This window comes from Crotalus tigris, unplaced genomic scaffold (assembly GCF_016545835.1).
Source record: "Crotalus tigris isolate CLP2741 ecotype Arizona unplaced genomic scaffold, ASM1654583v1 scf7180000024462.759394, whole genome shotgun sequence".
In the NCBI taxonomy this organism is placed as follows: Eukaryota; Metazoa; Chordata; class Lepidosauria; order Squamata; family Viperidae; genus Crotalus; species Crotalus tigris.
This window is the reverse complement of record NW_024100633.1, coordinates 573,179-590,771: the sequence shown is the minus strand read 5'-3', so window position 1 is coordinate 590,771 and position 17,593 is coordinate 573,179. Positions and strand designations below refer to the sequence as shown.

The 17,593-nt window shown below is 39.5% G+C and overlaps 1 protein-coding gene across 2 annotated transcripts in view; it reads right to left on the bottom strand.

The window, feature by feature from the left end:
- PFKM (phosphofructokinase, muscle) overlaps positions 1 to 17,593 on the bottom strand; it is a 46,490-nt gene that overhangs the window by 12,389 nt on the left and 16,508 nt on the right. For both annotated transcript variants that reach the window (XM_039332752.1, XM_039332751.1), the window contains exons 3-13: positions 15,993 to 16,066; positions 13,837 to 13,914; positions 11,306 to 11,495; positions 10,284 to 10,449; positions 9,075 to 9,119; positions 7,820 to 7,928; positions 7,078 to 7,173; positions 6,127 to 6,219; positions 4,171 to 4,296; positions 2,910 to 2,974; positions 2,206 to 2,269 (exon numbers count right to left, since the gene is read on the bottom strand). In XM_039332752.1, coding sequence (XP_039188686.1) covers positions 2,206 to 2,269; positions 2,910 to 2,974; positions 4,171 to 4,296; positions 6,127 to 6,219; positions 7,078 to 7,173; positions 7,820 to 7,928; positions 9,075 to 9,119; positions 10,284 to 10,449; positions 11,306 to 11,495; positions 13,837 to 13,914; positions 15,993 to 16,066 — 1,106 coding nt within the window. The remainder of the gene's footprint in view (positions 1 to 2,205; positions 2,270 to 2,909; positions 2,975 to 4,170; positions 4,297 to 6,126; positions 6,220 to 7,077; positions 7,174 to 7,819; positions 7,929 to 9,074; positions 9,120 to 10,283; positions 10,450 to 11,305; positions 11,496 to 13,836; positions 13,915 to 15,992; positions 16,067 to 17,593) is intronic.

Sequence of the window (17,593 nt, the reverse complement as noted above, 5' to 3'; positions counted from 1 at the left end):
TCCCGGTATCGATTGCAAATCCAACTGTACATTTGCTTCTTCCGTCTCAGTAAGCTGAGAGCAAGTCTTTTGAATACAAACCACAGTTTCACTTAAAGCTTGTACTTGACTTTATTGATGTAAAGAAATCTCCTTTTTACAAGCAATTATCATCTCCGTGTTTTCTAAGATTTTATCCAAAATACATTTATAAATAGAGTCTGAACAGGTTTCCTCCATTTTTATCATATTTGAAGACATTCTCTTTTGGGGGGAGACTATATCTAAACACAGTCATTCAATATCCATCTCCCCCCAAGTTTCTTAGTCTATTTCCTTTATGCAAATTCCAAGAGAAAAGAAAAAAAATATCAAGAGCGATACGTAGTTTCAGCAGAAGATGTCCCCCAATGAGTACTCAAAGTTAATCAAATAATCAGCCTTTTCGGAAAACATAAAAAATAAGAAAAAATAATACTCTTGAAATGCATAGCCTCTTAAGTCTCTCTAAAAGAAAATTTTGGAGGGCTCCAAAGTATTCAAAAATACTCTCTTCCCATTTAAAATGCTGCTTCAACAAAAAGGAGAATAATTCCAGAAAAAAAAACTTTTCACAGGAAAAAGAAAAGAAAATAGAGGTAAAAAAAAATCTCACCAAATCTTCCACGGTGGGTCTGCTTGCTTAGATGATCTTATGGCTTACGGTTGGCTCAGCTAAATATTGGCCATTTTACTGGCCAATCTTTACCCTGTCGGCTCAAAGGAGATGCTCGGTGCACAGAGGACACCGGCGCTCCTCTGCAACTATCCAAGAAGCCTCCTCAATGGTAGACGCTCCTCCGGAGCGTCTTTTCCACCCTCTAAGGGGTCTACCGGCAGGGGAAACTCTAATCGGCAAAGGGATGATGCCCTTCGCTCGACCGCACTGCCACGAAACCAGAACCGGAATTAGTTTCCATCCGTTACTTCTTGTCCTGCCTTCAGGTGCTTTGGAAAATAGCTTGATTCCCTCTTCTTTGTGGCAGCCCCTGAGATATTGGAACACTGCTATCATATCCCCCCTTGTCCTTCTCTTCATTAAACTAGACATACTCAATTCCAGCAGCCTTTCCTTATACGCTTTAGCCTCCAGTCCCCTAATCATCTTTGTTGCTCTTCTCTGTACTCTTTCTAGAGTCTCAACATCTTTTTTACATCATGGTGACCAAAACTGGATGCAGTATTCCAAGTGTGGCCTTACCAAGGCATTGTAAAGTGTATTAATACTTCACATGATCTTGATTCTATCCCTCTGTTATGGGGGCATGTTCAGCCATTCTAAATAGGACATTTCATACTCCAAAAGGAAATATGAACCTCTTTTTCTAGAACCCCAGCTTTATTCTAGATCAGAGGTGTCAAACTCAATTTCACTGAGGGCCGCATCAGCATTGCGGTTGCCCTGGGGGGAGGTGGGTGGGTGTGGCCAGAATGGGTGCAGTCTACTGGGTGGGCGTAGATGGAGTAGGTGTGGCCTACTGGGTGGACGTGGCCAGTTCTACATCATTTGCGTCAAGGGTGCCTATGGGGGCCTGGGCAGGAGTGGGACAGATCTGAGGGTCTCTGGCAGAAGGGGGTGGGACCGGGGAAAGTGCCAAGGCATAGTCCACTGGGGCAAGATGGCCACCACAAAATTGTACATTGGCTCCCGGCTGGCCTGGGCCAGGGCCAAGGCAGCGGGGGCCATTCCAGGATGGCTTTTGGGCCACATGAAACCACTTTGCGGGGCGCATCTGGCCCCCGGGCCTTGTGTTTGACATGTCTGTTCTAGATCATATTATGAGCCATGGTGATGCAGTGGTTAAAATGTAGTATTGCAGGTTAATTCTGCCCACAGCCTAGACTTTGATCCTGACTAGCTCAAGGTTGACTCAGCCTTCCATCCTTCCGAGGTCAGTAAAATGAGGACCCAGATTGTTGGGGGCAATAGGCTGGCTCTGTAAACCGCTTAGGGAGGGCTGCAAAGCACTATGAAGCGGTATATAAGTCTAAGTGCTACTGCTATTGTTATTATTTGTTTTCTCTCACTAGGAGCAGTTCTCCAGATTCTCACTCAGAGAAAGGACTTATACATCATCTGGTACCCAATCTTTCTAATTTCCACCTCTAGCATGCCAATTTTGGGTTCTGCCATTAAGCAGTAGTTTTTTCCCTGCCATGCATTCTCCTCCAATCCCAACCCATTACCTTGGCTGAGGGTGGATGCACGTGAGCCAAAACCTTGTACACATTCCAGTTATTCATAAAACTCCTGTGGGCAACAAGAAAATTATGATGGATGTTTTCTCAGCTATGAACTTTGCAGCTGAAAGAAGAATTCTGAACATTTGAAAGAATGATAAAAGTGCTCATTATTGTTTCCCATTTCCACACAATCCCCTCTTGGATAGCTATGCCCTAACTTCATGGGAAGAACAGCAAATAATGAAAAAAGGATTGGGAATGACTTGTAGCCAAACGTAGCTAATTTCATAAAGCAAACAGGGTGGCCTATATCCGTCTTGGTCAGGGGACCAACAAGACTACACTGAAAGATTGAAAGATATCCCTGAAAAGGCAACAGTAAATCCTGGTGGACACCAAATGAAACTACTGAGATCTGTCCATGTAGCCACCAGGAACTCAGGGTGGCAGGGGCTTGAAACTTTACTCTTCACGATTAATCTGAAATATAAATATAGCTCTGTCCATAAAGAAAGTTCTTCAGATATCTTGTGACAGTAGCCCTGCCTTAGAATAGTCTTTCTGACACCACATGTCAGAGAATGGCAGGACCAAATCTAAAATAAATTGAGCCACCCTTCCTGTTTCTTCCTCCTTGTTGTCCCCTTTCTCTTTACCATCTTTTGGTTTCTCCACTTTCCTATCTTTCTGTTCAAACTAAGCCTCACCTTCCTCTGAGTTTGAGAGCATCATCGAATCGTCCTTCAGTCATTGCTGTTGTGACATCTTTGGTCTGTTGAAAAAAGTGGAAATGGTTACCTGATTCATACGCACAGAGCTTGCCCTTTGCCTGTAAAATATTCCATCATTTACTCAAAACAAGAAGTTGGAGAGAGGATAATATTTATCTTTTTAGAGGGAGATAGGCCATCTTGGCTTGGTGGCATAACTGCAGATAGTCCTCACTTAATGATGGTAATTGGGACCAGAATTTTCATCACTAAGCAATGTGATTGTAAAGAGCAACATCACATGACCATACCACACCACTTAGAGACAGCAATCCCAGCACTCCTATTGTTGTTGTTAGTGAGGTTCACGGGTCATTAAATGAGGACTTCCTTTCAACTTCCTGCCAGCTTCCCATAAGCAAAGTCAACAGCACAAAGTCTCAAGTCCCAAGTATTTGATAAACAGGCCAGCAGGCAGATAAGTGCTGCTGCCAGGCAGGGAAGGGTGCAAATACATTTGAAGGGAAGGATGGTCAGTGAGGCAGCACAGCTGGGCCAGGGGTGGCTTCTGCAAAGTGGGGGAAAATGCGAGCACCTTACCGGAATGACTTGCAACCTCCCCTACCAACTTCCCCATTGATTTTGCTTGTGGGAAGCCAGTAAGGTAGGTTGCAAATAGTGATTATGTGACCATGGGACGCGGCAACCACTGTAAGTGGAAGCTAGTTGCCAAATACTTGAATCACGGTCATGTGACTGCTGGGATGCAACTTCAGTGACCGATCATAAGTACCATTAGTTCAGCGCCTTCATAAATGGTCACTGAATGAGAGGTCATTAATCAAGGACTGCCTATATTTGAAAATTACATGTAGTCAAAGTGCAAAACAACAGATAATATTAGATCTATGAAAAAAAGAAAAAACATCAGGTTCTACTGAATGTTATAACAGATATATTGTTTTGTTGCTCTTCCACTAGATAATAACGATGCTTTTCTGCAAACAATTTTTTCTAGCTTTCTTTAATCAGGCTTTTTGAAAACTGGTAAAGATTCTGCTGATTATGGAAATTGTTGAGCAGTTTTACTAGACGATAGCCTAGGTCTTTCTTCCAAGCACATTAGAAGGTACCGTTTTTGGAGAAACTGGAATTGTTCGGAAAGAGAATGGGTTTGTTAACACAACAGAACCTACCCATATATGAAGGAAGATAAAATAATCTCCCATAGATTAGTGAGATGGGAGAGAAAGCTTACCACTTGAACACACTCCATGAGAGGAAGGCGGATGGCTTGATTACCAGACAGACTGACAACACATGCTGGGGTATCTGGAGTTCCTTCCAGCAAAGCCATAACGGCTTCCACACCCATTCTGCTTCCCTGTGAGATTAAAAAAAGATGGGGTTCTTTAAAAAATATATTAGGGAAATTGGGATTTCTCCCAGAATTTCATCCCAGGTTATCCTATAATGGCCTATAGCCACATCTAGATAATGGAATAGCCTCAGGAAAGGCCCCTCCCTGTTTATTCCAGTATTTTCCTTTACTTAATTAAGTCACTCTGGTTCCTCAAGCAGATAATCTAACCTATCTTTCATATTAAGCCTGTAAGGGACTCATGTTGCTGCTGTTTATCCTCCCCTAATTTGGTACAATACTTAAGGAGTAGGATTGAGATTGTGTTTTGCTAGAATCCCCCAAGCCTGCAGCTTCAAAGGTAGTATGGAAAATAAGATTACTTAAATACATGTTGTATTTAATTATATCTTATAGCCCTGCACTTTCCAAACTGAAATTGTTTTCACACCCCGGAAAAGGAGGAAAGAAAAAGAAATCAACCTCACAGCTCTTTGCCCCAAGAAGCTGAAGTATTTTTTATTGTTTAACTATTTACTTTTTAGGAAGATATAGCTGAACTCATGTTCAGTACCAAATTCAAGCATGAAATATAAAGTTATAAGACTGACCCAGGCAGTTTTTTCAGTAATTATGAAGAACTGCTGCCTATACCAAATGATCAAGAATCAGAACATATAGAGGTTTCCTTAATTTTGATAACATTTTTTAAAGGGGGAGGCACTAAAACATGCCTATATCTCCTAAGTAGCTATACTTTTTCTCCAGTCCTGTTGAAGAAAAACCTCTGTTATTAGAAGGCCGTTTGGTGATTAGAACCTACTTCATCAGGTTGATGAAATCTTAACATTACTGAAATAAAACAATACAGCTTAGCTTTTCTTAGAACAGTGATGGTGAACCTATGACATGTGTGTTAAAGGTGACATGCCATGTCATTGTGGGTGACAGCCAGCATTCACCAACACTCAACAACTATTAATGAAAACATGTCCCATTCTTGTGTGATTTTTGAAGGCTGAGGAGGCTATGCAAGAACAGGGCCTCTGGACCCTCTGGAAGTTGCGGGGGAAAACCATGATCTTGCATGGCCTCCCAAGCCTCCAAAAATTGCCTGAGAACAAGTTAGGTTTTCATGTTGGGTATTGGAAGCTGCACATGGCCACCAAAGAGCGTTGTCCAAAGCTGCTTCAAGAATGAAAACTTTGTGTGACCTGGAGCAGCCTCAGGTAAGGCTGCAGCAACTTGACAACAGAAAGAAAACACATATCGGTGTAGCAGATTCTGGGGAATGCTGGGCCATGAGGACAATTGTGCCATTCCCCAAGGTTCACCTGCCTTGGGGAATGGCGTGAGGTGGCCTTTTTCAGTGAAGGCAGTGGAGCTAAGACTGAAGTCAAGGCCTGGGCCTCTACTTCAGGCCCAACCTCAGCACTGCTACTGAATGCCACTGGTCAGGGTGGTCTAGATGGGTTGAAAGAGAGATAGAGAATTGCTTCTTTTTTCTTCGGGGGTTGTGGTGGTGATGACATACCAGAGTCAAGTTAGTTTTTTTCTGAATTTTTGACATGCTGATTGCTATCACAGTCCTAGAAAGATCACAGGTCCTTCCTCTTTTTTAGCCCCACTGTTTACAGTCTGAATAATTGAATGAGATGCTGCAAGAATCTTTCCTATTTTTGAAAATGCTCATTTGCTCATCTCCTGAAAATTTATGCCAGAAATTTAGCAGCCTATGAGTGCAAGAGTCGAAAGGACTAAGAAGCTTAAATGCCTGCTTTGTGTTCCAAAACTTAATGAAGTTAAATACAGCATCGGGGAAACACATCTAGAACAGAAGGATTTGTTTTTTACCAGAACACGATCAAAGGCAGAGGGAGTCCCACCACGCTGCACATGTCCTAGGATAGTGACTCTTGTATCAAAACCCAGGTGTTTCACAACTAGCTGCAGAAGGAATAGAAATACAATAATTGACGTGTTTGACAAATTCTACAATTACATGCAATTCCAATTACAATGGAATGCAGCCTCCAGAATTATCGGATCTCAACATTCTTCCCCTCAAATCATGTTTCTAGCTCTCAAGATTTTAAAGTCTTTTGGACAGGCAGTTGCATGTGTTCAGGAGAGTTGCTTTAAGTGTCTGTTGGACTATGGGGAGCATCTGTATTGAGGGGGGAAAGGAATAAGGAGATGATGCCTGATTTTCTTGTGAATGCATGTACAGCTATGGCAAGGTGGGAAGCTACCTGGAAGCTGTGTTTGCTTCTTAAACATCATTCTTCTTTTATTCTTCTGCAAATTCTATTTTATGCCCAGATTTCTATTTATTGGGAGGGGGGAAGGGGATAACTGACTTTTCTTCAGTGACTAGTACTTCCATTGGAACCAGTTTGTAGCAACTCCCATGAAATGTGTCTACAGGTCCTTAACATTTGGAAACCCCGATGACTTAGTTAATAGGTATCCAACTATATTTCACTTGCAATGAATTCCACAGCTGGGAAACATGGAGGAAAGGGAGAGAAAAACAAGCATGAAACCTTTCCCGGTTTGCTAAGAATTTTGCAATTGAGGAAGAAGCATTCAAATACTAGATCTTACACCCTTTAAACGCATCTTACAGTAGCAGAAACTAATTAAAATTTCACTTCTTAATTTGCCCGTTGGTCTGAACTGGATCTTTTAACTGCCCCGAAGCATAAGATTTCACAAAGCTGACTTCCCACAAAACTTTATTTTGGCTTCCCCACAATGTTAGGCAATGAATGAGTCAATTACAAACAGCCCTGAGTCACTCACAGCCTTAATGTCTTCAGAAGTGATGGCTTTGCCATGTCTATCGATGGCTCCTTCAGCCACAATAATGATGTTCAGTCTTGAGCCTCGAGTTCTTGTCTGCAAGAAAAGGAAGGAAAACAGATCAATTTTAAAATGGGATTCAGTCTTGGGTTTTGAGAAATGGGATCTATCAACCTGCAGAAGATCTTGTTGAGAGAAAGACAGGGAAGAGCCATCCTGGGAATTCCCTTCGATGCATCAGTGACTGTGATAGAAATGATCATTATGTCTGCCTGACTAGTAGGGGCACAGGTTACTCTTACCCACAGCATTAAACCAGCATTGTTTTTTTTTATATAATAATAACTTGAAAAAAGTCATAGTGGTTTACTTTGAAGGGAATGTTTAGGGGGCTCATACTTACAGGTCAAATGAAATTTATGAGAAATGTATTTCTTTCTTACTATTATTTTTATCATTGTGCTAGAGTTTTGAAAATGTAATGAAGTTAAATTTAAGATGAGGTTTTGATTGTGAGACCCAGTATTACTTTGGGAAATACTGTATTACTTTGGGAAATCCCAAAAATTGTTCAACTCACTTTGTTGCGATATTTGCTTTATTGCGATGGTCTGAAACTGGATCCACAATATCTCTGAGATATGCCTATATTTGCTAAGAAGCAAATTTCACTGATATTTCCAAGGAAGCTTTGGATATTAGTCACCAGTTTTCAAATTTGGATAGTTCGTATTTTATTTACCTCGGTTAGCCTTCTGCACAAGTGTTCCTCCCAGCCATCTTCTGGTGGGGATTCTGGAATGAAAACCCAGTCTGCACCACTTGCCAACGCTGTAATAAGGGCTAAATAACTAGGAGAGGAATGGAAAAAATTGAATGTGACCTTTTACCACCATGGTGCAAGACTTTACTAGCACAATGCCTGAAAACTCCAAAATAGGAAGGTGCTGTCTCAAAAAACAGCTGGATTATCTGTGGTCTCCTAGATATTGCTGGGGTGCTGTTCTTAGCAGCTGTAGTTAGAAAGGCCAGTAGTAAAAATGTTCATAGATATTTAGAAAAAACAATGTTGAGGATGTCAAGATTCCGATAGACAAGACCAAATAAATCAGAACTCCAGAGGCTAGAGGTTTCCTCAAAGAACATGTTTATTGGCTACATAGTATCAGCACAGTCAAAAGTGAAACCAAGTCTGAAATCCCCTTCAAAGAGAAACAATATTACAAAGTTGAACTTCCCACTCCAATGCTATGCAATCAACTATGTTCCCCAATAGAAAAGTTTGGCAGGCTTTCTAACTAAATGTCATGCCCCCATATCTAACAGATAGAAATGACCTTGGTTCCCAAGGGAGAGTAAAATGTTTAGACTAATAAAAATCCTCTGCACCCCCTCCCATTCTTATGGCAACCTAGAACGAGCAAAATGGCTGCAGCCAGGTTCGTGGTAGAGTTGACAGAGGGATGCTCAGATTTATTTAATAATATCTGGAAAACAACAAGTTATCCACTCTTGAACTGCACATTAAAGCAAGTCTTGGCAAAAAATATAGTACTTCTTATCCTCTAGAGAAAACTGACAGCTTTCTGCTTTCAATACCCAAATGTTGGGTTGACCTATTCTTTCAATGTTCCCCACAAGCAACAAAATTGTTAAACAAAAAGTTTTCTTCCAGAAAAATTGTGATTAACTATAATTAGTGAAAAAAACCTGATCTCAAAATCATAATTTACAAAACTGCTTTGATTGTAATAACTGTAGTCAAGCTTAATCACATTTACACTTTGGTGACCCCCTAATCTGAAACTGAAGGAGATATTCCAATTACCTTCTCATGCCAAGCTGAAAGAATTAATACTAGGACCCAGGGAAGTAGGAGCAAGAGGACTGGACCATTCTCACATCCATTATTCATATATTAGTAATTATGATTTAATAGTTTTAGGGTAATTTTTTCCACATTAAATCAATCTCAGTATAACAAAACAATTTCCTACCCACAGTGACGTCCCATCACTTCCAGCACAAATGTTCTCTGATGGCTGTAAGACAAAACCAAAGTAAAAATACTGACAGTATCCATAAAACACATTTATTTGCAAGTATTCATATATTCATAAAGTTCAAAGCAGGAATAGAACTAGGTAGTTTCTGCAAAAAATTAAAAATAAAATTTTACTTCTGTGATTTTTGCACTTTTGACTGATTCTTGACCCAATGTGCTGTTTCTTATTCTGAAAGTTTTATTTGTTTTAATATGTTGGAATACAGATCTTTATAGATACAACAGTTTGAGAATGAGAATATTGACCAAGGAAAGTGAATAAAATAATAAAAAAGGTTAGAAAATCTTGTCAAATAAGAAAAGAATAAGACAGAAACAGTAGAAGGAATGGCAGACTTTAGTGAGCCTTCCTTCCTTCCTCCCTCATTCCCCCCCCCACATATGTGTCAAGGTGTATAACATCTGTTAGATGTCATTCAAAACCCTGCAGAAAAATCCAGTGACCTGCCATGACTGGGAACTGGAGCAATGTATTGTGAGCCTGGAAGATGTATGTATGAACTGTAAAATCTGAGAAGGAAAGAATGAAACTGAATGGATTTCTGCACAGGGAGCAATATTTTGGCATAGGATCTGATTATTTCAATTCATATTTCATATCATGGAAATTTGTGTTATTCTCACACTTATTTTTCATCCTGAAATACTCCAACTGCTATACATATCCTACTTGAAATTTCATTCAGACATAACTTTTTCAAATTTTACTATGATGCAATATAGCATTTGCCTTTCTAATAACTAATAAGTTCATATCCAGAAGTAGGGATACTTGTCAGATAGAAAATAATGGGTGTGATCAACCCATCACTCCTATATATATTTCTGGAATGTTATGTTTGTGACTTTTTTGTGACTGCTTACTACTCTATAATAGACTATTTGTCAGTCAAGTTGGCATGTGCATGTTCAGCCTATAACAGGACTGTTAGAGATTAGTATTATTTTCTGCATGTTTTTTTCTTTCTGGCCTTGTTTATTTTTCCCTTGCATAGCAAAGAGGAAAAAGTTTTTGTTTCTCATAGTTGATTTAATTCTGTTTCCCCTCCCCCTTTTTCATACTTAATTCCTGCCCAAATACCATATTGTCATGTTTCTTGAGGAATATTTATTGGTGGAATATAATATCTACGGGCTTTACCTTTGGGCAGTGGTGGTGATGGCATCCACTATCTCCATTATCCTGTGGAGAGCAGAATCTGTACCGATGGTCATGTCAGTCCCACAAAAGTCATTGTCAATGGAACCAACCATCCCAACAATGTTCAGGAAGCTGGACTTCTTGGCTTCTTCTATTGTGATGCCCCCTTAAAGAGAATGGAGAATCAATTAATATCAGCAGAGATTCTAATAATGTCACTGTTGCAATTCATTCTTAATTTGAGGAAAAGGAAAATGAGAAACCTCTGGAGGCCAGGTCTTAGAAAGGCAGCATTTTAGCCTGGTTCTTTTACACTAAGAGTTGCCACAAAAGAAAAAAAAAATCTAGCTTAGACGAACAAGCAAAACTATAAAGATATGGAAAAACACTTTTGGCTGTCTCAGAATTGCAGTAAATCACATATTTTTGGACTATAACACAGCACACAAACTGTGGCTCTAGTGGGAACACTTCAGAGATGCAGAAATGTCCAGAAATGTGGGTTTGTAGAGCAAAATGTGATTCAGCATCCATAAGGGTGCCTGCAAAATGTGTTGCAAACACTGTAAGGCAACTGCATTCTTTCCTGGGGTTCACAGTGTGACTCCAGGAAAAGAGACATTTGGCTTAAATTGTTCCTAAGAGATTGCTATGTGAACTCTGTTGCATTTTGCATTTTGAATCTGCATCTCTGCTAAGCTTTAATATTCACAATCAGGGCAGGGAAACTTGGGGGATATTCCTAATCTGCCTTAGTGGTTCTAGCCACTGCCCATCTCTTGACCCAGACATCAGATTGGTCAGTAAACTTTTATCTTCCCATTAGAGAGTGGAAGTGAGAGCATCATCATGATTTAAAGAGGACGTGAATCAGCAAGGCAAAGGCAATGAATTCTGCAACTAAGTGGATCAAGCAAGGAAAAAAAAACGATCCAATTGCAACAGATAGGTCACATTTTTGAATCTGGACTGTATTTAATTTTGACCTCACTTCTTAACTTGCCTTTGCACAACTGTGGTACCTGTCTTAACCAGCTCCTGTAGCAAATTGCTCCATTCTGCTCGGAAAGTGTCTGCTCCAGTCAAACTTCCATCACCACCAATCACACATAGGTTGGTTATTCCTCTCTTTACCAGGTTGCAAGCAGCTTTCAGGCGTCCTTCCCTCTTGCGGAAGTCCATGCACCTAGCACTTCCGATTACTGTGCCCCCCTGAAAGAAGAGAAGAAGAAGGATGAGTTTGGAGCCAACATGGTTGCTGCTATGATCAAAAAGAAGTCGCTCACATTCACTGGAAAATATTTGTATATACAGTATTTCTATTTATTTTCTTGAGATTTTTGGTTTGGAGGCATATGAACACTATTGGATGTCTCTCCAGAAAGCTAACAGAAACTCAATACAAGGAACTCATTTGTCTTCTCCATTGTACTAAGAAACGTCAGTTATATCTGTCAGTCCCACTACATAGACCAACCTATAAAATGCTACACTTCTCTTGTTTGTAAATCCATTATATTGTCCTGATTAAAGCATCTTCATAATCACTAAAATCTTCATTGCAAATGCTGGAGCAGTGTCCAAGAATGCACAAGAATGCTTGTAAATATCATTGCCTAAATGATCTGTGGACAAATTTATCTTCTGCTTCTCCAGCCACAGTACAGGGTCTAGATAATGACTGAGAGACTTAACGGGAACAGAATCCTCTGCAATCCTTGTTTATTAAATCCAAACAACCCTTCCTCCCCACCAATGCAAGTATGACTGCAGGCAAAGGTTATCTCCAATTTCAAGTTATTTTGGGCTTCAAGACATTCATTGTGACCCCAGTTGAGATGGTATCATTACATTTAAGATACATGACCTTGCCAGCAATCCCAACCAAAGCAAAGGTCATGATGTTCTAATGATCTCAAGGCACCGATCCCTTTATAAGAGGTAGATCTAATTTTCTTCTGTTCGATTAAGTTAATTGAATATGAAATTATAAGATTAAAATTCATAAATTTATGAGAAGGTAATGTAGAAATGCATAGGTTAGAACTTGATTTCTTAAAAATCACATTGGCATAATTGCTCCAATGATATTATATTGTATATTACTGTACTTTCTCTTTATCACTGTAAGGGGTAGAATATTAAAACAAACTGGGAGAAAGCTGTACAGTGACTTAATCACGTAAGGTCAAACAGGTATTTGCCTGGGTGATCAGCTTTCTACTAATCTCCAACACAGAGTCAGACAGAGGCTTCCTTATCTACATGTAGAGCGTGTGCTTTTATTTCAGCTTCAGCTCTATCAAGCCTCATTGTTAGCAACAACTGGCTTGAAAAACTACACTGCCATATATCCTTTAGGAGTTGGATTTTCCAGACTGTGTTGAAATAATTATAAAGAATTTTAGCAGCTAAAGAATCCTAGTAAAACAGTTTAAGCCACTAAGTAATTTGACAAACATGGGCTCCCACCATAAGGAGGTTGTACATATTCAAGTCTTGCAGATAAATTAGAGTTTCAAAAGAAGTAGGGGACATGAAATATATGAATATTTTAAAATGTGAATTAGTTTTTAGCAAATGCACACCTGCAAAGCATATAGGATCTGGGAGCTTATCTATATTTTGAATATCTTAATAGTCGCTGGTCTCTGTGATTCCTTTTATAATTAATGCATGGTCTTTTCTTTCCTTAGTTTAATTGTGGGGGACTTTGCAGTAGTTTATTCTGACAATCAAATTATTTATCTATATATTAAAATCTTCATAGCTTCCAAGCTTATAGTCAGGCTGGTTGGGATTATCAGAGTTGAAGCAGTACATATAAAGAACCCTCAGACAGGGAAATCTGGACTGTTGCATTTAGTTGAAAGACCACTATCTGGCTTTCTTGTTGAGGTTTAGCCCAGTAACTAAAATGCTCCCTCCATGCCTAGAGGAAGTTGATATTTTGATACACTTGTATGTCATACGGTACATCCATTTTAACCCTAACGTTCTTTGTACCCTTTTTGATGGGCACTGGAATAAACATTTACCTTCAGACCATAACCAACTGAAACTGGATCTCAAAATCACTTGGAAATAAACTCCCTAGTTGACTGTATCCATACAATTAGTGTATAAGTCCGTTAGCATGGTGTCTCTTACTACTCTTTGTTCCTCCTGATGCTGATAACTCACTAAAATAGCACAAACACTAAGAAGGAATAAGTAGAAATTGCAAGGGTAGATTCAGAATAAAATTAGGAAACATAATGGAGTAGAACCATGGAAATATACTTTGTTCTCCACTGCTGTCAGAGACTATGCCCTTGGATCTCCTGGAACTACAACTCCCAAATACCGCGGTGAACATAGCCAATAGGTATTTTGGGAGTTATAGTTCTAAATATCTGGAAGACATCAAAACTATTTTATAGCTTCATTTCATTTGAGCTTCAAAGGCCTTTCTGGAAATCTTAGTTTGAGCATCACTTATGATGGGGATGACAGCTCCTTGCCATTTGAAACATGAGTCTGGAAGACTGAAAATCAAGGCAAACTGACTCACCAGCTGCAGCATCATAGATACACTTTCCCATGTTGCTTCCTTAATGTTATCACCACCATCCACAAGCCCTTGGTAACCCTGGAACAAAAGGCAGAATAGAGTATTGAAAAAGAACTAGATAAGGTGAGATATTGTAAAGAAAGGCAGAGCTGACCTTGGGAATAGGGAAGGAATGAACAAGACATTAAGGATGACCTATAAAAGAGATTATCAGAGGAAAACATGAGAAAAAAACTGAAAATAAACTTGTCTTGATGCTATTTAGAAGATGGGAGGAGAGAAACTTGGACATGCTTTCAAGATTTTGTTACTATATCTTAACACCACAAAGAGCATTTCTGCTATCCCAGCCAAGTGTTTTTCTTGCCCTACCTCAAAGGACTGAGAGATACATATAACTTAATTGCTCAAGATAAAATGTCTTTTAAATAGGTACAAGGCAGGGCCAGATTTTGCCAAGTTGTGGAATTTCTGGAATGGTTCCAGGTTCTTTAGCAACTGAGAACATTGAACGGGAAGCAATGAAACAAGAGGCATTCTGAATCTGAGTTCTTGGCATTATTGTAATGGGTTTGGCATAACCAAGACTACAGTACGCTATTCATGCTGTCCCTTTTTATTCTGTTTTCCAGCAGCCATTAGTGCAGGAATTAGGACAACATAAGCCAAGAGCATCGTTTCACAAATATGGACATGGCAATTTGATATAATCTTCAAATGCGCTCAATGCTAAGCCAAACAGAAGAAAGGCACAAATTCAAGAGTGTCCTTAAAAGACACCAAAGTGGGGAGTTTTCCAGAATATAACACAAATAACCCATCCACAACTCCATAACTGTGGCCTTCAAACCCCCCAGGATAGCAGTACCAAAATTTCACTGCAATCCATTAAATACTGGCAGTAGAATTTTTGGAGAATTTTGGGGTAAAGTATTAGATGTAAAGCTTCTGAATCACTTCTCATTACCCTAAAATGTTTTTTAAATGTAACAATTCCAACCATGCTCCAGCAGGGGTCCACAGCAAACCTAGTGAAGCAAAATCCACACAGGTGCGTGTGTGCACACACACTCTCATCATGTAAATGCTGCAATTATGTGTCCCAATGCAATTATGCAAATCAAAGAATTTGCATGATATGCATCATGCATGTTTCATCATCTGCCACACTCTCCATTTATGTCCCATTCTCTCTTGTGATATGGCCCCACCAAGCTACATTCCTGTGGCCCTCAGTTCCGAAAACAAAAACTAAAGCATAAAAAAAGTCAGTGTTCCCTTTTTCGAATTCAAGAGCTTCTAAGGTCACCGAGCAAAATAGAGTGACATTCTCCCATCTTTCCTTGGACTTTTCACACCAAAAAAAACAACAACAGAGAAATGACCAGAAAATAAAAGATAGAATATTACATTGTTTGAATGCTCTCCCAATGAAAATGCAAAGGTTACAATTAAATTCTCATCTGGACCATTCCCATGTCAAAGTGCTGAAATACTGCAATTACCAATGTACAGACAGAAATACGGGGACAAAAGAGAGTATTTTTAATAGTTTGGATTTAGAAGTATATGGTTTGGCCTTCATGGTACGAGGAAGAAGAAAAATAGAGTGCCATTTCAAAATGAAGATCATCCTATATAAACCTCCATGCCTGCAGGTACAGAAAATTATACATCTTTTAGAAGAGATAAGTTATAACCTTTTCTCCTGTCTATGAATAGATGTATATTTGTGTTGGAATACTCTTGGCATACATGCAGATTACCCATGTTATCTGAAAAATATTTGGAGAAGACAAGGGTTTTGGAAGGGCTTATTGTGCTTAAACAAAATTTCTGTACATAGGAAAAAAAATGAGAGAAGTGGTTTGGTACACCAGGGAATATTTCAAACTGGTATTCCTATCCCTCTTGACAGACTAAAATGGTACGGCCCACCTCAGGATTGCACCACTATCCCCTATTGTTTGAGTAGATTAGGCCAAAATTCAGGGGTAAGGGATATTGCTGCCATACTCCCTTATGCAGGTCAGGCTAGCTAGCAGGAGTGTTAAATGCCAAGATGTCAAAGCCAGCAATTCCTTTTCTTTGCTCCAACTGCAGTGCTTAACAAAGCTAACCAAGACGTCATCAAGAGAACCATCCCATCTACTCACCTCATGAACAAAATATACTTTGGCACCAGTGTATATCCCCACTCGAACCACTGCTCGCACAGCAGCATTCATACCTATTCGGAAAGGGGAAAGAAGGAACAGAGTTGGCATTTATACCTGCAAATCACATGTGGAGTGTTTCTGCATTAACTTTGAGCCAGTCAATTACTCTCTCAGTCCAATCTGCCTCACAGGATTGTTGTCATGGAGAAAATAGAAGGACTGCGTGTTGGATACATTTGCTGAATTGAGCTACTTGTAAAAATAGTAAAGTTAGGATACAAATAAATAATAATAATAATAATAATAGTAGTAGTAAAGTTGGAAGGGACCTTGGAGGTCATCTAGTCCAACCCCCTGCTCGGGCAGGAAACCCTATACCATTTCGGACAAGTGGCTGTCCAGTCTCTTCTTAAAAACTTCCAGTGTTGGAGCATTTACTGCTTCTGGAGGCAAGCTGTTCCACTGATTAATTGTTCTAACTGTCAGGAAGTTTCTCCTTAGTTCTAGGTTGCTTCTCTCCTTGATTAATACATTAATCATTCTGGGATCTGCAAGGTTTTCCCATACTTCTCCCAAAATTGAGCTGCAGAAACAAAAGATTCCTGGAGGCGTTGATTTTTTTAAAAAAGGGTTATGCTTTCATTTCAACAGGATCTTCATTTCCTATTAAATCACAGAAGAAGCCCAAAGCAGAAATTTTCCATCTATAACTCTGAACAGGACTATACTTTCTTCTTTGGCCCAGGTGCATAATTTGGGGAAGCTCTTGGACTTATAGTTCCTGCTCAAGGAGCAGATAGCAGCTGTGGACAGGAAAGCCTTCGCAAAAAGTCATTTAATGTGTCATCTGCATCCAAACTTGTACATACTCTGCATTGATCAAGTTATATGTAGACTATTGCAATGTGCTGTATCTGGGGCTGTTATTGAAGACCACTTGGAAGCTAGAACCTGTTCACACATAGTTGCACAGGCAGTGCATCCACATAACATTCCTGCTCTGTGAGCTGCACTAGTTCCCAGTAGGCTTCCAGACCTATTCAAGTTATGATTCACTAATTATCACTTAAGTCATAGTGCCTTGTTATCCAAGGGATATCTCTGTTAAGTAGTTTTTAGCTGTCTTACACAATTGGTCAGAATTGGCATGCTTTGATCTCATCAATTAAACAGTAGCATCTGATGGGACTCTGTTGCAGCACTACTTTAGAGAATGTTACCACACAACTTCATATGGCCCCTTATTTAAACAAAACTTAAAATCTGATTCTTCATTCAGGCTTTGGATTAAAGTGAGTTAAAGACTCCTTCTGGGATGGTTGGTCTGGTAAAGTTTGCTTTATATTGCCAGATGTGTACCTTTTCTTATTTTTGGTTTTCTATTATTTTATATATTATATTACATTGTTTTATATTTAAAATACCCAGAGCTATGATGGAACTGAATACTTTTATTTAGTTATTTAAAAGGTACCCAAACCCCACCCCCCACCCCAGTACCAAAATTGTGCTATCTGAATGCTTTGCTTACCAAGAAGATTGTCTGAGATTATCTGCTGGGACGGACTAAAGGAATTATAACTCAGGGGAAAGGGGAA